This window comes from Arachis hypogaea, chromosome 3 (genome assembly GCF_003086295.3).
Source record: "Arachis hypogaea cultivar Tifrunner chromosome 3, arahy.Tifrunner.gnm2.J5K5, whole genome shotgun sequence".
Taxonomy (NCBI): domain Eukaryota; kingdom Viridiplantae; phylum Streptophyta; class Magnoliopsida; order Fabales; family Fabaceae; genus Arachis; species Arachis hypogaea.
In genome coordinates this window covers 118,998,152-119,015,828 of record NC_092038.1, presented here as the reverse complement: position 1 = coordinate 119,015,828, position 17,677 = coordinate 118,998,152, and the positions used below count along the sequence as shown (strand labels likewise).

Below are 17,677 nucleotides of genomic sequence, written 5' to 3'. Positions count from 1 at the left end.
TTATTGGAATTCTTTACATGACGAGCTCAATGAACTAGATAAAATAACGTTAAGAGCTTTAGAGTGGGTGATTTGACAAAAGGAGATTATGTCAAAATCATACAACCGCCAAGTTAAAGTAAAGACATTTGCAGTTAGAGATTGAGTGTAAAAGGCAATTTTATTTATAAAAAAAAGTAAAAAACTTATAGTAAGTGGCCTCCAACTTGAAAAAGACCTTATATAGTTGACAAAGCTTATTCTAAAAATGCCTATAAAGATTATTGAAGTTGGATTAGAAAAAAATTCTTTTGATAAATGATAAGTGTTTAAAAGTGTGTAGGTCAGACATACATGAGAAAAAAATTCCACATATTTAGGATAAGAAAATACCCAGTTGAAGTATCAAATCCTAAAATGAAAAGCCAATTGACATTTTTAATTTAGTTTGTCAAATTTAAGATAGGTACAAGTTGACACATTTATGTGCTTCCTATAACCTACAAGTTTCAATGATAGTGTAAAGCATTAAGTCTATAAAACAAATATATATTCAAGGTATTAATTTAAAATAAAGTTAATGCATGAAAATAATTTATCACTTTTTAAGTATAATCCAGCACATGCTAACATATAAAAAATGAAAGGGTTAATGGATAAATCTTTGTAAAGATAAAAGCATGTCAACAAAGTCATTATTTATTTTGACAGTACTTAAGACAAATACATATGAAATAGCATGCACCATTGCAACTTGATATAGGCAAATATAGAGGTCATCTCAAATAAAATATAAAAGAGGTCATTGAAATATTAATAATTAGCTTTACATGAAGTAATGTAATAAATTTTCAAATGTAGCAAACGTTAACTAGTTTACAAAATAAAGATAGGGTGCATATAAGAGCAAATAAAAAAGTAAAATTTTTTTTAATATACTTAATATGTAAAACCTAATAAAAAGAATGAGAATTGCAGAAACATATTAAAAGAATAGTTTATATGCAAAGTGTAAGATTAAGCTTTAAAGATCTCTTTCAAATGGGTAACTTCAGTATGGAGAGCAATTTGAAAATTTATGGCTTCTTTTGTAGCTTGATGCCAGGAAAGCATTTTCTTTTCAATGGATTGCAATGATGCATTGCTATTGTCAAGCATGCTACTTGCTTTAAAAAGTTGACATTCATTCTTCATCAAAGCAGCATCTAACTTGTTTTTTTATTTCCTTCTTGACAGTCAGCTATTGTTTCAAGTCTTAAATCTTCTTAGATAATTTATGAGCCCGACCTTTAACTTTTGTAATATGGGTAGATAGGATAATTTCAGCAATTTCAAAAGACGAGATGTTTTATTTCAACTTGAAAAAAGCTTCAGTTGATTGCTGGTGTAATAAGATAGCTCTTTGAGAGTCTGCTGAAAATTTGACATAAAGGTCCTCAAAAATCTTTCGCAAACGAGCCAATAAAAGGTCGATAGACTCATCATCGAAGTAATTGAAAAGGTCTGAAAAATGTTAAAAAGATAAACCTTAAGGTTAAGATCAATGACAAGCGTTAAGAGAGGTTTGGATAGGATGGTACCAAGTTATTTTCTCAAAGGAAGTAGAATGGATTTGTCAACAGTCTTGGTTGTGGGAGGTGTGACATGGAGTTATTCTGTTGAAAGGTGACTTTGAATGGTAGAGTAAGATTTAACTATGATTTTCTTATCCGCATCTATACACTTCATTCAAACCTAAGTGAAACAATAAGTCATTTACCATAATATTGGAGGTATGAGAATGGATAGAAATGATTGGCATTTTTTTTTTCAACAACTCACTCAGATAAATTTCAAAATTTTGAATCTAAAACAAAAATACAAAAGAAGGTGTCAATAAAATTTGTAAACAAAAGGTATTAATTAGTCTAAATGACATATTATATCTTATCAGATTTGATATTGGGTGTGGGTTAATTTGATATGGTAGCTGTAGAATTTTCGGTGTTAGACACAAATAGTGAAAATGGGAGGAGTTGCAGTGATCTGAAACGAGAAATGAAATAAGGGCAAAGATAATTAATGAGATTAATATAGAAAGAAACATGATGATAAAAAAATCAACATGAGAAACATCATTAGTAGTCAAATTCTTTAAGACAATATTATTTTTAACCTGGAAGATGTGAGAATAGATGAATGTACTTGAAGAACAAATTGACCACTGAGACAGAAGGCATCGACATTATTATCTTTAGAAAAGAAGTTACTTATTACTTTATTACTAGACGAGTTGCTCTCATCTTTCTCATCATTGTTCTAAGAGATTGCTGATCCCCTATTATTGCCATTGGATATATTTGCCGTGTCTTCGTTATCATTATTTGAAGATGATCACACTGTAATTGGTTTAACTTTTTTTTTTTGACCTGACAACTTGGGCAATTAGGATTGAGCCTACTTTTTCCTACAAACTTAACAGAAATCTTTTTTAGAGGAGGATTAGCAGCAAGTGATGTAAATTTTTTCTCTGAAAAAAAGAAGACATCATACATGAAAAAGAAATAATAATAATGGTAATAGCATAGAGAAAAGCATAATTTGTTAATTCAATTGGATAAATAATTTAGTTATAGTTTCCTTTCTAATAGTTGACGCTCTTCTCACTTGTTGCATCATAAAAGCATTAATCATCCTTCAACAGCAGTTACTAAAAGTGACTTTAATGGAAGAATAATAGACTTTTTACAAAAAAATAAATGAATATGTGGTCAACAGATAAATCTTAAATTAGAACAGGTAGAATTTACTTCTCTGAAAAGTATTGTCCTTCTGAAAGTTCAACAAATCTTCTAGTGAAGCAATTTTGGTAAGCAAAAATTGAACCTCTTAAAGATGGTAAGAAGATGAAATGGTTTGAACTAGTCTAAAATCTTTAGATACAGTGTTTGGCATATAGACTGTTATTCTTAGGTCATTTCCACCTGAAAATTCAGCAAAAAGTAGTTGAAAAGTTAAGAATTATGACCAAATGGTAATGTTTTTCTCCTATATGACGATCTTAGTTAGGACAAGAGATTATGTTAACCATTATGGACCAGCTTGACAGTTGGCAAAAGAAGTTAGGTTGACAATGTTGCCTTTCTCTGCCAAGTAACAAAATACTCATAAGAAGTGTTTCATTTTCTCATGTGGAACCTTCGACGTCAGAAAAAATTAAGCAGACAGTGCTCCACAACCACAAAATCTGTAGGATTCATTTTTTTGTTTGGACGTAGTTGCAACTCGATTCAAAATGACAGAAAGGCATAATTAAAAAAATCAAATGGGACTGTCAACATTAGTGATTTTCTTCTTCTCCCTTATAAGATCTGTGATCCAATTTAAAGTGAGATATAGTTGAGCCAAAAATAGTTTGGCTAGACAGAACTTTCTACTTTCGACTAACATAGTGGCGAATGAAAGATAAATGGCTTCAACTTGAATGCTTCGGGTATTAAAAATCACGCCGCTCAACCAATAGAGAAGGAACTATGTGCTCATTATCAGAAACAGGATCTTCATATTGACTTTTGTTGTTGCGAATGAAACTCTAGTAGGTGGTGGAAGAGAGGTCCATGGAATACTCAACTCTTGTGGTTGACCTCATAGTAGTTAAAATTTTCTCTCCCAAAAGAGGTAAGCCAGTTATAGCAGTTATATCCAGAAGAATAGGAGTAATCATGCCGTATGGGATGTGAAAAGTATGAGAAGTCTTGTCCCAAAAGTATAACGCAGCTCCCATTAGTCTTGAATTAATGGTGTAGGAGTTTTTATTGAGTTGGATTAGATCATATATTCTAATTTCTTTCCACACTAACATCTTTTCGGTTTCGACCCTATCCAGTCAAGCACAGTAGCCTTCAATATTAGTCTTTGGGGGGTTATAAATAATCTATTGTGTGAGTTGAAATACCCGATAGATATAGAATTTCGGAAAGCGACGAATTTTCTTTGAGAGTGACTAGAGAAGAAATTTTTTATCTTATTTGTGTCATTGAAAAAGATAATTGAACCAATAAAAACTAGGTCTACATCGCTAATGGTGAAAAAAAGTAACAACTGAATTTTTATATTTTTTACTTTGATGCCTCTGGTTTTAGAACAAAGACTTGACTATTTTTGACAATAAAATTATTATAAATGGCCACTTTGAGTAAAGAAGGAAGACTATTGTTGTTCGAAGTTGTTATGAGAGTATATGTTAAAGAATTTTAGTATTGATACTCGGAGTTGTCAACAATAATCCAATAAGCTACAAAGACAGAAAATAGTGCATAAGAAATAAATAAAGATTGAACTTATATGAATTTAATTATTTGACTTAAGCAAAAAAAATAAAAACACAAGATGGAACCAAATTTAATATTACTTGTCAATATTTACGAAAAAAAAACTTGACTATTTAGCATTGAATAATAAGATAAAGTATAGTGTATATGTTAGTTTTACTATTCTGGAGAATTCTTAGTTTCACTCTTTTTTCTTTTTTTTTTTTCTATTCTTGCTAACATAAAAGAGTGTATAACGAAGAGTACATGATGAAGGTATATAATAATAAATATGAATGTGCAAATAGAATTTTAATAATTTTGACCAATACAAGTAGGTATATATTTTGTTTACTAGGGGTATAATTTATGAGTATTATATATAAAGATTCTCATCATCTTATCTCCAATCAACTAATATGCTGTTTCAATAGCTCAAAGTTTAAAAAGGTATGGATACAAAAATTTGAATGAGCATTCAATCAGAGAAACCAGATCCAATGTAAAAATTTAGTATAATACCTTCATTTGCAATTATTTAAATATGATGTCAAATATTCTTATTAACAAATCTATATAAATAGTACTAATGACAGAAAAAAAAAATCCAAATGTTATGATATTATGTGTGAGTAATAAATTAGGTTCATGATAAAAATAAAAAAAATAAAAAGATCATGTTAAATTTTAATCAATTCTAACTCCTCAAAATTAATAATAAATAAAGAGAATAATGTCTTAATAAAAAATTTTAAAGTTTAAACAAACTTTTGAGATGATTGGTAGACTGATTGAGCTCATACTAAATTGAAGAAATATTCAAAGACAACATGAATAGTAACTCAGATATTAAATTCTGGCTTAAATCTAGAAATTGAAACTATTAGTCTCCTGAAATATTTTGTAATTTGCAAAATAATATTTTGCTATTCAGATAACTCAAAAAGACATTTATTTTTTATATTATTTTAGTATGAGTAGTGTTTTTCTAGAATTAAAAAAAAAATAAACGATGAAACTAGCAATTGAAGCTTACCTGAAATCTCTAGAGAGTTAGGAGTAGTTAGGTCTTTGAAGGCGAAAATCACCATTGTAAATGGGTGTTGAAAAGGTGAAGAACACTAGGTTAAAGAAGAAAAAATTTTTCGGTGTTGCTTCTTTCAATTACTAAAGTATCATTTTCTTTTTTATAGGTCTTTGTCTATAACTTTTCTCCATGTGTTCTTTGTAGTGTTTGGTAGAGAGATAAAGACTGAAAGATTAAGATTGAGAGACAGAGACTAAGAGATAAAGACTGAAATAAATTTTAGTATTCTGTTTGGTGCAAAGTGAAAGACAAAAATTGAAACAAAAATAAAGCTCTAATTTAATTTTCACATAGGATAAAATTGGAATTGATTAATTGAAATATGAGTATTTTAGATATAAAATATTATTAAAATTTCAGCATCTGTCTCTAAAAATTTTAGTTCTCTATGTCCCTACTTTTTAGAGGTACTGAAATACTGAAACTTTAGAGATAAAGACAAAAATTTTAGTACCAATATCTGAACCAATAAATATGATATTATATCTCAATCTCCCAATCTGTTCCAATACTTCAAAATAAATGCTACCTTTATATTCTAATCCATGTTGCGCTCCTAGTTCTCTTTGTTTAGGCAATAAACAAAAAAAAAACTAATTAGAAAAAAAAAGTCATCCTTATTCGGTTATTCCAAAATAATTTGTTATACGGTTTAATATTTGGTTTCTATCTATTGAATAAAAAAATAATAACAATAAAAAAGTAGTAATAATATATACCTATTGCCTTTGTTACTATAAGATAACAAAATATTTTTACTTTCAATCATAGTATATTTTTAAATGAAAAATTTTAGATAAAAATTATTATTATATTAAAAAATAATTATATGTTGATGTTTCTGTACACTTATAATATAATATTAGATTAACTACTAAAAATACCGTCGAATTATTCAAACGCCGACAAAAATGCATCCAAATTTTACTATCGACAAAAATGGCTTTAAATAATTTAAAAATACAACAAAAATATCCAACAGTAAATATGTATTTTAAAAAATACCTTAGAGATTGAATTTTGATGTAATTTTTTTCAAGCATAATTAAAAAAATGAGATATTATTATTCTTAAAATTTGATAATTTTTTGCTGAATATATATTTTTTTGTGAGTTTTTAAAAGTATTATTAGTTGTTAACAAAAAAATTACAAAAAATTATATACTTAACAAAAAATCACCAAATTTTAAGAATAATAATATCTCATTTTTCTAATCATGCTTGCAAAAAATCGCATCAAAATTCAATATTTAATGTATTTTTTGAGAAATACATATTTAATGTTAGATAATCTTACAAAAAAACTAACCTTAAATATGTATTTTTCAAAAAATACATTAGAAATTGAATTTTGATGCTATTTTTTGCAAACATGATTAGAAAAATGAGATATTATTATTTTTAAAATTTGGTGATTTTTTGTTAAGTATATATTTTTTGTGATTTTTTAAAAGTATTATTGGTTGTTAACAAAAAAATTATAAAAAAATAATATACTTAACCAAAAATCACCAAATTTTAAGAATAATAGTATCTCAATTTTATAATTATTCTTGCAAAAAATTGCATAAAAATTCAATCTCTAAGGCATTTTTTAAAAATATATATTTACTATTTGGTATTTTTGTTGTGTTTTTAAATTATTTAAAGATATTTTTGTGATAATAAAATTCAAGTGTATTTTTGTTAGCGTTTGAATAATTCAGAGACGTTTTTGGTGGTTAACCCTATAATATTTATTATTTGACAGTTTGGTTGTTTAACTAACACTTTTTTAATCGAAATTTTGAATATTCTTGGTTCAGAAATCAGAGCTACTTTGATTAGCATGATCATGAATTATTAATTATAGCATCACATTTCGTTTGAAATGCAATGGATATTCAATCATATCTCTGAACTAAAATGTGCAACACATGTGATCAAAGAATTGTGCTATATATCTACAAAATGCATAAATTCAACCTTCAATGATTGCCGTGAAATATCTAATAGCAGATGATCATATTAAAATAAAGGGCCGTTGTGGCTCTAGGGTATTTTGTGTCTGATGAGTAACATGCAACTGTTTGGTGAATTGGTGATAATAATATTATATTAAGTCATAGAAGCAGCTCATTATTAGTCATCAATCACGCCAGCGGGGTTAGGCTAGGATACACTCCTATCATCGTTTCCATGTCTTTATAACTTCTTTCCGTTTCTGGCTTTGATTTTAGTCAACATCAAAATGTGGCATGTTGGGGTGGTGGCGCAGTTGGCTAGCGCGTAGTTCTCATAGCATAGAGTGATCCTGAGGTCGAGAGTTCGAGCCTCTCTCACCCCATACTTTTTGTTTTTCTTTTCATAACTTGGTTAAGGACGGTACATGGAATTGAGTAATTGAAGCAGGCTCAAAAATCATAAACCATATATCAAAATTCCAACTTTTATTTGCTTCTTCAAGCACTGCTATTTGGAGACAAGAATGAATGAACCAAATTTACAACTCAGCCTTTCAGATTCTTCCTCGCCTGCTTACACTCTTGCTTCTAGGGGGAACCAACTTACCAAGGTTACTATTATGGCGGCTCTTCTCGTTGGCGATGGATGCTGGATTAAGCGAAATTGGCGACTCGGAATCTCTTTTGGACAGACACATATCAGTGTGGTGCAATTTGAATTGTTCAACACCATTTTGTTGAGCTTGTGTAACTTCATTAGTCAACTCATTAATGTTGCCTGAATCAAGTAGGAAGTCTTCCAAGGTTGCAAGGGACTTCAACTGCTGTCCAAGAGATGCAATGGTTTTCTTGCAATCAGCATATCTACTAGCAGCCAATGCAAGTTCCTTCTCCTGCATTACAAGATGCCAAATTCTCTACTTCATTTTCACATGCTAGATATTATTCAATTAGTATCTATTTTTTAAGTTTCAATAAGTATATGGCAAGAAGGATTAACAAACTGACCTGCTTTAACTTCGACTCGTGACTTTGCAAAGCTGCGTTGTCTTGCTGAAGTTGAACTTCCTGCTTTGTTTTTGAAAGCTCATCCTCCAGTCTCCGGAACTTGATCGAGTTCTCCATAGACAAAGCTTGCTCCTTCTGAATCTTTTCCTCCAAGGAACAGATTTTTGCAGCCAACTCTTGTATATCACTTTGAGCGATTCCAAGTTTTGACTCGGCTACTTCCTTCTTAGTTTTGGTTGCTTTTAGTTCTTCATATGTTTCTTGATTTGATTTGTTGGCAAGAGCTAACTGAGTTCGAAGCTCTGTTACCTTCAACTCTGCTTCTCTAATCCGACTATGTGATGCCTCAAGCTGCATTTGGCACTTGGTTAAGCTATTCTGTACTTCAAGTTTATCAGCCTCCATTTTCTGTAGCATCCTTTCCAACTCACTGTTCTTTTGAATGATGGCTTCAACTTGAGCTTTCATTGTACCCTGGCAAACACTGATTGCTTTAACAGAATTGCTTCCACTTTCTGCATCCGGCAATGCAGCAAGCTTTTCCATCTCAAGGAAATCATCCATGAGGTTGATCTCAGTTGAAGGGGCCATATGGCTTTTCCCATTAGCCTTTTGGTTCTTTAATTGATCAAGTTCCGTTACTAAATTTGATGACCATGATTCGCTACGGCTTGGCCCGTGTTCATTGATCTCCCAGCCCCCTAATTTACGCATGTCATTTTCAACTGCAAGTAGCCTCTCTCCACTATCTGACATACTATCTGTGAATGACTCAACATAAACTGAAGATGCAGCCAAAGACCTGTGATCGTTAATGGGAATTGCTTTTCGAGAAATTGCTTTCAGTCTACGGCACTCAGCTTCAAGCTTAGCAACCTTCTTGACACTCTCCAAATGTTGCTTGCTTGCAATTTCAGCAGCCTCAGCACTCAAGTCCCTTTCAGCAATCCTGTATTCTAATTCTTCAAGCCGAGATTCAAGCTCAAGTTTAAGACTTGAATTCTCTTTCTCCATTGCCTCAAGTCTCTGATGAAGGTCAGAACGAATTGATGCAGTAGCATCTGCTTTAGCTGTTTGAAGTGAAGCTTCGAGTTCCACAACCTTTCCCTCAAGCTCAGATCTTTTCCGCTCCCACTCATGACATTTAATTGCCATAGCTTCAAAGATCTTTTGCTCTTGCTCCTCTCTAGCTTGTCGAAGCTGCCGCATACACTCTTTGAGTGCCCCATCAAGATGACCAACTCGGTCTTCAAGAATTGAGTTCTTTTGCTTTGCAGTGTCAAGTTGTTGCTTTAAAGACACCACTTCTTTTTCAGCCTTCTCCCAACCTGAAAAAATACAATGCCAATGCAGATTTCATTTAGCCAATTGACTAACATATGAATAGCAGGGGAAAAAAGAGACAGCTTTTCACACAATTTGGGTTAAACCACACAATAGCCCCTTCTGCACCTTGGTCAAGCAGAAGCAGATAATTACACTGTCCTAAAGCAAGGAAAACACTACTCTGCCATCATGATTTGAAGAATCTCTCCCCAGAAATCCCCCCCCCCCCCCCATGATCTCCTGAAGTTTCTGTTTGAGCTTTCAAGCTATGACTTGAATGCATGTCACATTATAAGCATTTGAATTAGCACTACTTCCACTGGACATGCAAGGAATTAAGGGGAAATGAACAAATACCTGAGACAGCTTCTTCAGCAACTTTAGCATGCTGTTTTACCAAGTCTTCTTTGGCACTAATATTAAGGAGAGCGGCTGCAAGTTTGTCATTTAGAGCCTTCACACCAGTATCTTCTTCTTTATTCTTCTTTGGTGTACTATGTTCTTCTTCATTTGGTGGTGGAGCTTTGGATGTGACTTCTGGTGATTGAGTAGCTTGGGTTGCATACACCTTTCCAACATGTGACACAAAAAAGAATACTAGAGTCATCATATTGTTTTCCAAATTTACAATAATCTGATCAATCAAAGATATTAACAAAGAGGACATTCTAACGAGAAATCCTCCATACACAGAAAAAGGAACAATTACTCAAGTCTCTAATACTCTAAAACTAAGCCTTTTGTAATAAGACAGCCACATCCAATAGGATCAATCAAAATAGAATCCAGCAAACCCTGCAATTGAAAAGGGTGAATCCAGGGTCAATTGTATTTGTAGCACTGTATATAATCTCCATTGCCCACCTGATCATCAAAGAATCTCTCTGAAAGAGAGGATATTGATCCCGAACTCTCCGTTTCGCCCGGACTTTTCTCCGATGACTTCCTGCGCCATAGCCAACTCCTTCGGTCCATCTACACTACAGGTATACAAAAGCAGAACTTCCCTCTTAGTCCCTCACAATTATCTTATCTTCGAGCATCATTATACAACCCAAAAGAAAGATGAGAACTTGATCTGGGATCTAAAATGCACTCAAGATGATTGCCATGATTCTGATCATAATTCAAAATTATCTAGCTGGCAAATTCTGCAAGCAAAACACACATGGAAAAGAAAAAAGGGGGGAAAAAAAGAATCATTAGAATGAATCAAGAATCAATTTTTACAGTGTTAGTTATTCGCTTTGCTTAGAATTCACTTCCCAATTCCCATCACAAATCATCAATCTATCTACCTCCATTTTTGACTTGTAGTGATGCTTCTCATAAAAGGGCAGTGCTTTAAATTGAAGCATGAAAGGAATCACCACGTAATAGAGAATTACAATTTGCAAGTAACCAATACCCATTGAAAAAAAATATGATTTATTTTTCTGTTGGGGCGTTTTTTAATGGGTATTACTTTAGACTCAAAATTGTAACAACTCTTCTGACAGATAAGCACCTACCAAAGACTCCCCAATATGACGCCATTGAATTCAATCTACAAAATCACATTGAAGAGAGTCCTGTTCCTATAGCATCATGCCAACAAATAAGCAAGAAAAAAAGAATCAATAAAAATCCGAATGAATCAAGCAAGAGAGTGTGACCCACTTCAACTATCAGCGAGAAGATTGCATTGATGAGTAGTTTGGTTGAATAAAAAGAGCCACGACTCAAGAAAGTCAAGAACAAGAATGAATGAATGTGTGATGATGAGTTAGAATCATAGTACCTTGCTTGCTATGTGAAGAAGGTACACCAAGAGAGAGAACGGGGGAGACAAGTTCCGGGGATCGGAGAAGGAATGTCAGGAATTGCAGGGAGGGAAGGGACATCATGGGAAGAAACAACAATGCTACTAACTAATACAAGATTCAGAAATATTATCCTACACGTTTCTTCCTAATCGAAAATATATAAAAAGAACAAAAGACGCATACAAACAATGAGGAAATGGAAAAAGTTTATATGTGAGACAGATGTGTGTAGGACCATGTGAATGTGAGTGTGAGAGAGAAAGAGAGGAAAAACTGAGGTAGCTGATTTTTCATCTTCTTTTCCTTCTTATTATTACTTTACGGAGATTTAGTCGCTAAATAAATTAATCAATTCTTTCTTTTCTTTTTTCAAATGAAGACGGCGTTATTCCCGCCCATTGGTAGTAGCATTCAGTAGGAGAGAGACATAACAAAGATAGAGAGAGATTGCAATAATTAAACCAATAATTATTTTACTAACCCTAGGATAATCTAAAATACTATTTAAAAAAAATGATGGGGAATTGGTGTTATTGACTTATTGTTCAGTATTATTATAGAATTTATTGTTAACTGTTTGAATACAAAAGACATAACATAATGTACTTTTCTATATTACCTGAGGTTCTAAGTATTTCATAAATAATATTTTATTATTTTATCGTGATAAAATATATATTTAAATTATATATATTTTAAAAATAAACAGAAAAATAATTTAAAATAAAAGAAGAGTATTTTTTCACAATGGTTGAGTATTACTATTGTATTATTGTCTTTTTAAATTTTTATTCTAACATAGTTGTTTGAATAAAAAAATATTCTCTGATTTTTCTTCTTCTCCTATATTACCTTTGAGACTATAAACATTTTTTTCAGTGGTTATCTTTTTTCTAAATAAATTCAAAAATAATATTTTTATTATTTTATTGTAATAAAAATACTTTTTAAAATTATGTATGTTTGGAAATAAGTGAAAAAATATTTAAAAATAAAGAGTATTTTTTTCTACATTTATTTTACAATGTTATCAATTAATTAAAAATTTTATTGATAATAAAGCAAAAACCAAATAAAAAAAAGAAGGCAATAGAACAACTATTAAATTAAAAAAATTAGGAAAATATACATTTTCCTCTCATATACTCATTTTTTCTACAATAAAATATCAATTTATTTTTTTATACACAAATTATACACAGTTATTCTGTCTATAAATAATTAAAAAATATTTTACCGATAAAATAATTAAAAATAACAAACATATATCAATATAGATTGATCTCATTGTTGAGTATTATTATTGAATTTATAATTCATCTGAATTTTTATTCTAAGAAAGTTGTTTGAATAAAAAAGATATTATATTATTTTTTTTCTGTTAGGTTATCTTTAAAGTTTTGACTATTTTTTATGTAGCGCTTACCTTTTCTCTTATTAAATTTACAAATAATATTTTTATTATTTTATTATTTTATTATATTAAAAAGTATATTTTTAGATTATTTATATTTAAAAATAAATAAAAAAATACTTAGATATAAAAGATATTTTTTTCTTCTACAATTGTTCCAAACTAACCGCAACTAATTAATATTTTAATTAATAATTCAGCAACAACTAAATTTCTAAAAAATAAGAAAAGATCTACCAAATTAAAAAAAAAACACATGTTCATTTTCTCCAAAATAAAGTATAATTTATTTTGTTCAGACTCAAATTATAAGTATTTATTCTATATATAATAATTTTAAAAAATTTTACTGAAAAAATAAAAAAAGAAATAAACGTAAGTTAGTGTCATTGTTGAGTATTATTATTGAATAAAAATATCTCTAAAAAAATTAAATAATATTAAATATACATAATTTTTAAATTTTAACACAAACTTACTCCAAAAAACAACCAATACTAATATTTAAATAACTAGATAAAAAAATGATCATTTCTAAAAAATAAAAATCATTTTTATTGCACACTTAAACAGTAACGAACATTTTAAATCAAATCATGAGCATCAAATTTGGACAAAAAAAACTTGTCCTGCTGCAGAAACCAATAACTCTTGTCTCTTACTGCGATTGAAAAATAGGACCAGAATATTTCTGATCATATCCACACCTACCTATATAAAAAACTCTGGATGAAGAAGGCAAATAATAATTCTCCTGTCATATAATATCATTAACCAATAATACTCTTATTAATATTGTCATAATTTAATAATATTATTGAAATGTTAAATCCAATGACAATGATTTTGTAGCTAGTAGCTGGGACATGACAGGAAAATATTTTTGCAGTGCTTATCTTGAGTAAATTTGTAAATTATATTTTTATTATTTTTTAATTTCTATGATAAAAGTATATTTTTAGATTGTATATATTTGGAGTTAAAAGAGAAAAATATTTATAAATGAAGAGCACTCTTTTTTTCTGCAATTGTTTTAAAGTGATGCTAATTAATTAAAAGTTTAATTAATAATGAAATAACAACCAAATTAAAAAAAAAGCAATGGATGTTCTGTCAAATTAAAAAAAACAAAGAGAGTACATATCTTTTTAGGTTTTTATTCTGTTATTTCATAGTTTTGTAAAATTTTTAATTAAATTCTTATATTTTTTTTAATTGAATTTTTGTATCAAATTTTATTTTTAATTAGGTCTCTATACTTTTTTTTTTATTTGGGTCTCTCCACTATTTTTTTTAATTGGATCCTTATATAATTAAATCAATTACTGTTAAAAAGGACCTAATTAAAAAAAATTGGTATAAAAATCTAATTAAAAAAATATAGAAACCTAATTAAAAATTTTACAAAACTATAAGAATCAACCCAATAATTAAATCTGTTTTTTATGAACCTATTCTCCCAACAATAAAGTATACATTTTTTGTTCTAATGTCAAAAACTATAAGTACTTATTCTATTTATAAATAATCTAAGTTTTTTATTCAAAAAAAAATAACAAAAAAAGTATTATTATTGAGTATTACAATTAAAATTATAATTTATCTAAATTTTTATTTTAACATAACTGTTGAAACAAAATAGAAAAGACATGATTTTATTATCTTTTGCTGTACTGCTGAGTCTCTCACTACTTTTTATAATGTTTATCTTTTCTCTGAGTAAATTTATAAATAATAACCAATGAATTATAATTCAAATAGTATCTCTTCGCATTTATTTAAAAAGATCGCGGATTCGAATTTCTTTATTTTTAATAAAAAAATATTCATAAATAATATCTATATTATTTTACTATGATAAAAAAATATATTTTTAAGTCTTATATATTTATAGATAATTAAAAAAATATTTAAAAATTGAGAGAATTTTTTTCACAATCAATTTCTACAGATATCAATTAATTAAAAATTTAATTGATAATTAAGCAACAACTAAATTTTAAAAAGGTAATTGAAGATCTACCAAATTAAAATAAAAAGAGTATGATATTTTTTTATAGAGGTAATGACCAAATCAGTACTCAAAAGATTCAAACGCTGACATTTTGGTACATCACTATTGTTATTGACAAAATGGTCCTTAAAAGATTTTAAAATTTGACAAGCGTATCCACGAATTCGCTGGAGCACATCTCCGACAAGCACAGTGCTGACATGGCAACTACATTTTGATGACATGGCAAACCCTCTCCCTCCCCCCTCCCCCCTCCCCCTCCCCCCCCAACCATACTTCTTCCTTTCTTCCTTTCTTCCTTTCCAACGCACTTCTCCTTCTCCTTCCCTCTCCCCTTCCTGAATGCACTCTCCCTCCTCCCCAACTCTAATCCTTCCCTCTCCCTCCCTAACCCTAATCCCCCATCCCCAACACACTTCCCCCTCCTCAATCCAAAATCCTCCTTTCTAAACCCTAATCCCTTTCCTTTGCCCCTTTGAATTCTAATCCCCTTCCCAACACAGTGTCTCACACTCTTAACTCACTCTTTCTCAAAATAGCAGTGAAGTTCAACCTTCTCAGTCTTACAGAGCCAGTGTCATCGACACCGCACTGTCACCATCTCGTCGTCGGGTCTTCTGCGACCACCAGTGTCGTCTATCTCCTTCGTGGCATTGGTTGTCTGTGTGCCTTCACCGCTGTCGCCTTCACTGCTTGTATCTGCTTGCTGCTAGTCCCCATTCGCTGCCATGCCTCCTTTGTCTGGGTTCCATCTTGGCTCCATCGTGTCGTACCCCCTCTGTGTCTGGTGTTCTTCTTCTATTCTTCCTTTGGTGGTGTTGTATTAAGTTTTATTTTATTTTATTTTGATTATTGTATATGAATTTGTTTGTTTTCTCTAAGTTTTATTGTTATTAATTTTTTTGAATGATAATTTAACCTAAAAATTTGGAACAATTCATGATTTGGGGCAACTCTGTTGATGTTGAGGTTGTTGTTGCTGTGAATGGTGGTGTTGAGGGAGGGAGAGGGGAGTGTGCGTTGGAGAAGGGGGAGTGGTGGAGATTATTGTTGCTATTGATATTAAGGCAATTGTTACTGCGAGTGGTGGGGTTGAGGGAGGGAGGGGTAGTGTGCGTTGGAGAGGGAGAGTGATTATTAAAAGAATATTAATATAATGAATAAAAATTTATTAAAAATATTATTTAAAGAACAGGGACAAATAAACCCCTAACCAATTTAAATTTAGAGACAATTAGGCCCTTGTCCATTTTTGAACCTGACACATAAGCATTTTTCGTTTAGAGTTGACGGAAAAACACCTACAGAAACCGTATTGGGTCACAAAAGTAAAGGACAGGAATCGAAGTTGGTCGTTTTTATGGTGAAGGATCGCGTTGTCATTCTGAGAAATGGACAGGGGTCGGGTTGGTAGTTCACTCTTATTCGAATAGCAAAAAAATTATTTAAATTTTTATGAGTTAAGTTTTAAAGTGACCTTAAAAGTTATACTCAAAGTTTAAAATGGTCTCCCAAAATTACAGTTATTCAATTTTATCCTCAAAATTGCATTCCAAAATTTATACTAATCCTTCAATCAATTTTCACCTAACACTGACGGTTATTTAAAAGCTGAGATGGCTGCCATGTTGACATGTTAACAGCTAACTGTCGTAGCGGAATAAACTTTTTTTTTTTTTTTGCAATATAATCTCTATTCTCAATTTAAAATCCTAATTCTCAATTTATGTTCACCAATTGCAGAACTTTTTTTTTTTTTTATCTCTTTTCCTTTTGGAATATCACATAAGAGGTTATGGTGAAAAACAAAAGCGCCACTGCTATAATAAGCAAACCAAAGTTATTAGTACACTTTGTCATCGTTATATATATTTTGTTTTCAAATTGGAAGAAAAGACTCCTATGTATACAATCAATGAATGTGTATGTTTATATAGAATAGCTTAAGTATATTTATAATTTGTGTGAGTGAAGAATACCATTGTCATGCCTGCACAAACAAAGTATTATTGCGAAAACTATGCATTCACTTTCAACTTTGAAATTTTCTATGACATTATGATTGGTTATTGCGATAATAATGAACAAAGGTGTCAAATGGACACTACTTGACTTTGACTACTACCACCACATGTATATCTTGCAGGTTCCTTTTCATTCCCTCCATTGCATTATGCAATAATGATGGAACCTTTTTGCCTCGGTTAATAACTTTTTATTGGAGAAAATTTTGCAAAATGTGACATATACAATTAGGGATGAAGTTGATAAAATAATTTTACTTGTAAATAAAAAAAATAAATAAAAAGTGCCCCCCAAAAGTGTTCAGTCAAATTTTTTGTCCAAAAAATAATAAAATTTGACAATAATTAAATTATCTTTAGAAAAAATCAGACGATATAAATCTCGCCGGTAAATATTTGCCATCAATTTTTATTTGTCTGAAAGTAATTACTGCTGGATTTTGCGATGGATTACCTGTTCGAAAAATTATTTGGTTACCAGCGAATTTTTCTGACGATAATGTTGGCACCACAATATCTTGTTTTCTATACTATTACTGTCGGATTATTCTCTCAGTAAATCTGACGGTAATGTTAATTTTTTTTAAAAGAAAATTGTGAAATAAATGGTCAATTTATAAATAATAGAAACCTATTATTTAAAATAAATTATCAAATGTTCAAATAAATTAAAAGTCAAGTAAATCAAATAAATACAATGAAATAATAAAATGAAGCACTAATCACTAAAGATCCAGGTAGACCTCGTCGTCGCCGTCATTTCCGTGGCCCTGATGAGGCGGCACAG

General features: G+C 30.4%; 1 protein-coding gene across 8 annotated transcripts; it reads right to left on the bottom strand.

The window, feature by feature from the left end:
* Positions 1 to 7,768: 7,768 nt before the first annotated feature.
* On the bottom strand, positions 7,769 to 11,753 carry LOC112791066 (filament-like plant protein 3). Of its 8 annotated transcripts, none has more exons than XM_072233363.1 (6): positions 11,414 to 11,750; positions 11,145 to 11,210; positions 10,498 to 10,784; positions 9,991 to 10,201; positions 8,308 to 9,635; positions 7,769 to 8,192 (listed from the first exon to the last, which is right to left on the bottom strand). In XM_072233363.1, the coding sequence occupies exons 3-6, from the start codon at positions 10,606 to 10,608 to the stop codon at positions 7,854 to 7,856; spliced, it is 1,989 nt and encodes a 662-aa protein (XP_072089464.1). In that variant the 5' UTR covers positions 10,609 to 10,784; positions 11,145 to 11,210; positions 11,414 to 11,750; the 3' UTR covers positions 7,769 to 7,853. The 8 variants fall into 8 exon arrangements, with proteins under 8 accessions (XP_072089464.1, XP_072089467.1, XP_072089466.1 ...); XM_072233366.1 differs by having other exon boundaries at positions 10,498 to 10,608; positions 11,414 to 11,571; XM_072233365.1 differs by having other exon boundaries at positions 10,498 to 10,613; positions 11,414 to 11,557.
* Between the last annotated feature and the right edge of the window lie 5,924 nt (positions 11,754 to 17,677).

What these genes read in the sequence shown, in the direction of transcription:
- LOC112791066 (XM_025833756.3), bottom strand. Translation starts at nt 10,608, where the DNA reads ATGGACCGAAGGAGTTGGCTATGGCGCAGGAAGTCATCGGAGAAAAGT. An exon ending in AGAGATTCTTTGATGATCAG is followed by an intron (nt 10,202 to 10,497) that starts GTGGGCAATGGA and finishes CATGTTGGAAAG; the next exon opens with GTGTATGCAACCCAAGCTAC. An exon ending in ACGAGTCGAAGTTAAAGCAG is followed by an intron (nt 8,193 to 8,307) that starts GTCAGTTTGTTA and finishes CTTGTAATGCAG; the next exon opens with GAGAAGGAACTTGCATTGGC.